General features: G+C 33.6%; 1 protein-coding gene across 1 annotated transcript; it reads left to right on the top strand.

Moving 5' to 3' along the window:
- Positions 1 to 4,651, top strand: LOC111410165. The gene is made up of 5 exons (XM_023040394.1): positions 1 to 127; positions 201 to 305; positions 1,319 to 1,580; positions 2,482 to 2,542; positions 3,883 to 4,651. Exons 2-5 carry the CDS (start codon positions 238 to 240, stop codon positions 4,431 to 4,433), a joined length of 942 nt encoding a protein of 313 aa, XP_022896162.1. The 5' UTR covers positions 1 to 127; positions 201 to 237; the 3' UTR covers positions 4,434 to 4,651.
- The last annotated feature ends 2,137 nt before the right edge of the window (positions 4,652 to 6,788 follow it).

Below are 6,788 nucleotides of genomic sequence, written 5' to 3'. Positions count from 1 at the left end.
TTGCATTTCATCGGCCACATCACCCATTACGATAGAGGCTTAGAAGCTGTGCTAATGAATAACATACAATGTTTTTCGAAGTTTAGTGGACAAGAACAATTAACTCCTCTTCCTCCTCTACTGACTGGTATTACCCTACTGATTTGTGTTGTTCAGTCGTTTGCATCGATATATACTCTTTGACTTGGATCTATATACAGCTGAGAATTTCCCACTTTCTGCACCACATCAGCCCTAATGTCGCGTCGAGAAGACCGTAATTACGACTCGAAACGTCACCGTTCGCGGTTCGACCGTGAAGCCAGGTAAAAAAAACTCCACCCCTTTCTTGTATTTTTTATATTTACATTTTCATTTTCTGCCTGACGATCGAATTTTTTTTTCATTTTTGTCAAGGTTTCTGCTTTTGGAATGAAATTAGATTTCTTCGAGACCGGATTTAAGAATTTTCTTTTATTATCCTAAAACTTAGGGTTTTGTTACAATAGACATGATGACACGAATGCGATTAATTTATAAGCTTGTAAGTTTTAGTTATTTGTAAATATGGAGGCTCGGATTTATTCTCTCCTGAAGTACGTGAATAGGGCTGAGTTATTTTCAGAAATTTTGGATTCTTCGTTCAGGAAAAAATGACGGAAGTGCGGGATTAAGTGTAAAAATCTCTTGCCTGTTATTGCGCTTGATTTAATTTCTTGGAGAAATTCTGGCTTTATACTGGCCGCCAGCATGTTTAAGTGAATCCAGGTGGCCCATTTTGAAACGTTGAAAGGATTTTTTTATTTTTATTTTTTTTTTCAAGTTGATTCTCCGTGTTGATAAGCTCAATTGTATTGCTTAAGTAGATTCTGCACGTTTACATTTGCAATTATCTTTTTGTCAATACCATTCATTAGCCTTGGCTTTTGGATCCATAGATGGCACCTGTCTGTACTACACCCTTGACATGTGTTTTAGCAGTTGCGTCACTAGAAAACATTGAGGTTGATACCTTGGATTTTATCATAATGTTTACCTTTCCTCTGAATTTCATTTCATCTGCTCTTTCCTTGCCAAGAAGGAGAAAAAAGGACATTTCTTTGCAATAGGTTCATAGGATTGTTGTGGTGAGGAAAAGAAAGAAAAATGTTATGCATGAATTAATATTGAGCGTTGCATAATTTTGAACTTGTGTTTTTACTTGCACCATGCTTTATGCTCTCGATACATTCTCTGGTAAGCATATTGATTATTCATTACATAGAATGTAGTTCAAGTATTTGGTAGTAATTGAATAAATACCCACCAACATGATCCATTCCCTCTTGCATCCTGCTAGTCCTAAGAGATCTAGAAGGGATGGTAAACCAGCTACTGAAAGACTGCCTTCTGACACCGAATTGCATAACGATCATTTGGACCGGGATCAGAAGCTCCGACGTCGGCTGCAGGATGCATTGCCCCTTGAGGCAACATCAGCACAGGAATCTAAGGTTGAAACTCAAGCTGTTGGCAAAGAATCCGAAAACAAGACTAACGGACACTATGAAGGAACCAAACATTCTCCAACTAAAATACCTCGGTCCCAATCGTACTTTCAGGTATTGTAACTACGAATAAATACTCTTGTAGCACTATAGGAAGTATTCTTGTAGTCCTTTTCATCTACTTGTGCATATACTGGCTGGTATTATGTTTACAAATTTTATGGATATCAGCTTCTTTAGACTTTTCTGCTCCTGCCATCGTTGATAGTCCACTATCTTTTCCAAAACTTGATGATTGGATCTTTTTTGAAAATGACAAGTAATTTTATTTCTGATGTGTGGTATTTTAGGGATAGTGTAGAAATCAATTATTCTAATTGGAGCGTATGTGTTGCCTACATATTGCATTGATAAATGAGCAAATGGTTGTTGCAATATTCATGGTCAAACAGGCACAGAGGCCCTCTAATCTCACATCCAATGTAATAAATTTATTTGAATCTTTTACCATAAGTTAGTTTTCAGCTGAAAGGGCATGAGTTGAATTATATTTATGGTTCATCATAAAACTTTGTCAAATCTTATAAATAAACCCTTCTTCAAAAGTAGTTGAACCATCTAATTTACACTCAATGAAATTTCTCTGGCCTTACTTTGAAACATGTAGAGAAAGGGAAATTAAGAATTACCAGGTAATATATGATTGATCATTTTACGCATCTTCAGTGTTCAACTGAAAAACAAAGGAAAAAATTTCTGGGGTGCATAATTTGGTTGCTTACTCATTCTGCTAAATGTATTGCCCAGCGCTGATATAATTTGGATTTTCATTTAGCCTGATGATTTCAACTACCTCAGTTTCTATGTTTAAATTTCACATGACCTCCCTCTTCAGGTTATCTATTCATTGTAACCAGGTTTTAGAATAAATCTTGGATATCAACGGTTTTTTGAAGAAAAAACCTACCTCAGTTTATATAACAGAATTAGGCTTGCCTATGCATGTCTTATACAGCACGATGATCGTCGTAGTGCCGGGCAAGTTGGGAGAAGCTTCATTCGCAGGACAGATACTGGTAAGATTTTAATGCTGATTTAATCTTCCAATCTTTATGCTGTTTACTCTTTATTATTTAATGGATTTTAACTATGCTTTGCAGTGAGAGTCTAATGTAAATATTACGAGGTTGGTGATTTCAGTGTTATACATGTACAAAATCGGATATCCTGTGAACTTGTTTAAGTTATACTCATTTTTTGTCAACTGAGAGAAACTTATAAGCAACTACTCCTAGGGTTAAATTTCTATTTAGCAGGGAATATAGTGGGACATTGAAGTTTGTCAACAGCCTATGGAATTGTTTCGAGTAGCAACTAGAAAGTGGACAATTTGTTTCCTTGTCCTGTTGGTCAGTGTCATTCCTATAGAAAACCGGCAATTTAAACTATGCCAAATTCTAAGCTCCTTTTCCTTCCTCGTTAGAATTAACCCATGTGAGCACCCACTATGCAACAGGTGTCCGTATCTTTTCCTTGTGCCTTAAAATAAGAACAATGCTATTGGTGCTACAACAATAATCTAGGAGGCGCTAAGTGATAGAATCAATGAGAGGTAGAGTTAAGTGATTCATTTAATTATACATCTCATTTAATGTCACATTAGTGCCATCTAAATTGATGCTTTAACATCAGTGGTACTAAATAACATTATTTTTACAATAATTTACTTAATTTAATGGTTTTGATAAGTAATGTTAAGCCCTTGTTTGACAACTATTATTTGAAAACTTCTTTTTCCACATATTCATAATCAACCGCAATTACATAATAAAATATTCTGTACGCAAATTCAAAACTTTTTCTTACTTTTTAACTATACATTCTCCTAAAAATCACTATCCAAAACATTGTTTTTTCCAAATAATGGTCATCAAAGGAGGGCTAAATATTGTTTTGCCTGAGAGTTGGGGCATCACTATGTTGAAATTTTTTCTGAATAAATAGTACCGTTAGTCCCCACCTATTGACTTGGTATCATGTTTGTTTTCAATTTTTTGTCATAATTGCACAATCAAGTCCCAAACAACTGAAACTGTTCAAATCTTCATTAAATTGTCGTGTGGTCCTCTTGGAAACACGGCCTCGCTTGAACTTTCTGGACAGCAGTCCAAGATGGAAACAAAACTTAGTTTTACAAAGCTGGACACATGAAGGTCACTTGACAATTTTTTGAAGATTTGGACAGTGTCATTCTGGGAAAACTTATTGTCCAGACTATAATGAAAGGTTGATGAAGTTTATTTCAAGATCGTCAAAGAGCCTTCTATTGTTTACACCAGCTGGCGACTTGTAGTTAATGATCAAACTATGCATGTCAGTCATGCCAAAACATAATTTAAATCATTTTGTTGTGAAGAATGGAGGAAAGATCCGAAGGAGCAGTATGGCGACAGGATGGAGAAGAAAGCAGTAGGAAGTGATACACAGCAAAAAGACGAGAAACCTGAAGATAATCGTGTATGGCGCCATGATGGGTACTTCGAAATGGAGGCTGATCCAAAACCACCTGTACGTAAAAGACCTTCCTTTAGAGAGCAAAAGATTCCCTCGGTTCCTGAGAAAACTGACAAGGCAATAGCAAAACTTCAAGATCAGCCGGTGGGAAATGAAAGACAAGGTGTGCGAGAGCATGTCTCACGTAATTATGACAGGCCCGAGAGATCAGTCGTGGGGGAGAGGGAGGCAAAAAGGGGTGAAGCAGGGAGGGGTAACTCATCCAGAGATAGGTATGGTGCCAGCAGTGGTTACAGGGGCAGAGATTGGCTGGGTGGAAGGCAAGGCTATCGTCCAACTGGTGGCCGTGTTGAGAAATGGAAGCATGATCTTTACGAGGAGTCGAACAGGAGCCCGACCCCGAAGAATGAAGAAGATCAGATTGCCAAAATTGAAGCTCTCTTGGCTTCGTAACCATTCAGTGGCTTTAATTGAGGATTGCATTACAACTTCGAACTTGAAGCAACATTCTCTTAAACCTGACAAATCCGGAATCCTCTTTTATAATTTTGCTGTGGAGTCATGTTACTATTATCTGGCTTAAATTACATTTTGTTTTGTTGCGTTTTGTGCATCAAATTTTTTGCATTTTGTTTCAATAATGACGGGGTTGCTGTATTGCACAAACTGCATATTTGGCTAAGCTTTAAAAATAGTTAACTATTAAAGTAATTTTTTTTTGTTTTTTGAAATGTACTAGGAAAATTTACTTATAAATTAGAAATGATGTTTTAAAAAATTTATTGATAAAAGTTAAAACTAAATTATTTTTTATGATACTGAAGTAGGAGCTAGTTAGGAACTTGTTTGGAAATTGAAGAAACATTTATCTAAAGAATCTATACTGTGTTTGCTATTTTTTTTCAGAAGACTAGTGTGCATAACATGCGTTGCGCTTTGGTTGGTTAATGTTAAAAATAAATGCACGTAAATTTTGGAGAAATTTATTCAAAAATATGAAATCTATTCGTGAGTTAGTTCAAATGAATGTACTTGTTATTAATTTTCTTTTTATATTTTGATTCTTTATATGAACATTTGCTATTAATTTTATTGAACTTTTATGTCACGAATGTATTCTTAACTAAATATAAGTAATGATTTGATGATTACCTGTCATTTAACAATGGTAAGGTGTTGTCAGTCAACAATTCTTTTTTAAAATTCTTATCATAGTTCTGCAGATTAAAGACGCCCAGCATGAATCTTGTTTTCAAATAATTCATATATTCAGTTGGTGGTTGTGGAAACTTTTGTCTTAGTTGTATCAACCAATATTTAAATTTTCGGAGCATTTGAAAATAGAGATATTTAAGAAGAAATATATATTATTGCGATCATCTGGAAAGAAATTTACTATCCTTCTCAAGACTTTATTTCTATGTCAAAAGTTGGTACAAGAACATTAAACAGAAGTTTTCAAAATGAAGTAAATTTTTTGTTGTTCCCCGGAGCATAAAAAAAATAAAAATAAAAAATAAAAAAAATTCTGTTCCATGAAGCACATATATATATAAAAAAATAAAAAAAATTTGTTGTTGCTTCGTGCACGCATGGAGTTTTAGCTAAAGAGGGCTTCTACTTCTTTTTTTTTTTTTTTTTTTTTTTTTTTTTTTTTTTTTAAAAAAAATTTTTTTTTTTTTTTTAAAAAAAAAAAAAATAAAATTAAAAAAAAAAAAAAAAAAAAAAAAAAAAAAAAAAAAAAAAAAAAAAAAAAAAAAAAAAAAATTAAAAAAAAAAAAAAGAGTCTTAGGTTTCCTCTTAAAATATTGATGCTCTTGCACATATATCTTTCTTTATTCATAACATAGGTGATGGAAAAAAATGAGGATATAAGTGCAATAAAGACCAAAGATTACGGATGTTTTTATTTCTATTAAATGTGACGCATTAACAAAAAACGATAGTGTGAACAGATTTTCCAAAAGTAAATTACACCACATACTCTTTACATAGATTTATGATGATGGATGTAGACGCCATAATTCCATTTGGTTAATCACTGTCAAAAATTTTTTTTTTTTTTTTTTTTTTTTTTTTGCCTAAAAAAATGTTGTTATTCTTATTAAGAAAAATGAAGATCAAGTTCAAAAGAACAAAAAATCAAAAAAAATACTTACGAATTAGAGAGATTCAACTGCTCGACTGGTATTCAATCGAAAATAATGGACAAACGGTATGGTATTCAGTCGAAAACAATAAAAAAAAAAAAGTATATGACGGAAGATATGAGTGACACGTGTCCCGCCGTGCTTTGCTTTTTTATTTATGTAGGGATTTTTACTTTTAGCTTTGATCCTTCAAGAATCAAATAGGTAATACAATTAGTGCATGTATACTTGTCTTTTTTCTTGTTTTACAATAAGAGGAAAACATTTCCAAGTCGATTCATTGAACCAAACAATGTTTTTGCAATGGTTAATGAGACTCTACTGGATAATTGCAGAGTAACTATTGGAAAGATCAAATAGGAAAACCTATTCACAATATAACATCACTGCACTCTCTAAGTACTCATCAATCACTCAATTGGATGCAGAGATGTCTTCAATTTACGTTAGCACATAAAATTTACTTATTTGTTCGTGCTCAACTGGTCATAAAATTCATATACGAGACTGGCATAAAGAAAAACTATGCTACCCTTCCCTGATCGGAATTAATTAATTCGAGATCAAATCATAATAAGCAATTCGGTAAACTCGCATTAAAGACACAAGTGTTCCAGTATCTAATCATGGGTGCTAACGCATTTACCTGGCGACATAC

This window comes from Olea europaea, chromosome 15 (assembly GCF_002742605.1).
Source record: "Olea europaea var. sylvestris chromosome 15, O_europaea_v1, whole genome shotgun sequence".
Lineage (NCBI taxonomy): Eukaryota > Viridiplantae > Streptophyta > Magnoliopsida > Lamiales > Oleaceae > Olea > Olea europaea.
This window is presented reverse-complemented; position numbering and strand designations above follow the sequence as displayed.

Excerpts from the sequence above, each read along its gene's own strand:
- LOC111410165 (XM_023040394.1), top strand. The coding sequence starts at position 238 with ATGTCGCGTCGAGAAGACCGTAATTACGACTCGAAACGTCACCGTTCG. Across the intron at positions 306-1,318 it reads CGGTTCGACCGTGAAGCCAG|TCCTAAGAGATCTAGAAGGG; the intron begins GTAAAAAAAACT and ends GCATCCTGCTAG. Across the intron at positions 2,543-3,882 it reads CATTCGCAGGACAGATACTG|AATGGAGGAAAGATCCGAAG; the intron begins GTAAGATTTTAA and ends TTTGTTGTGAAG.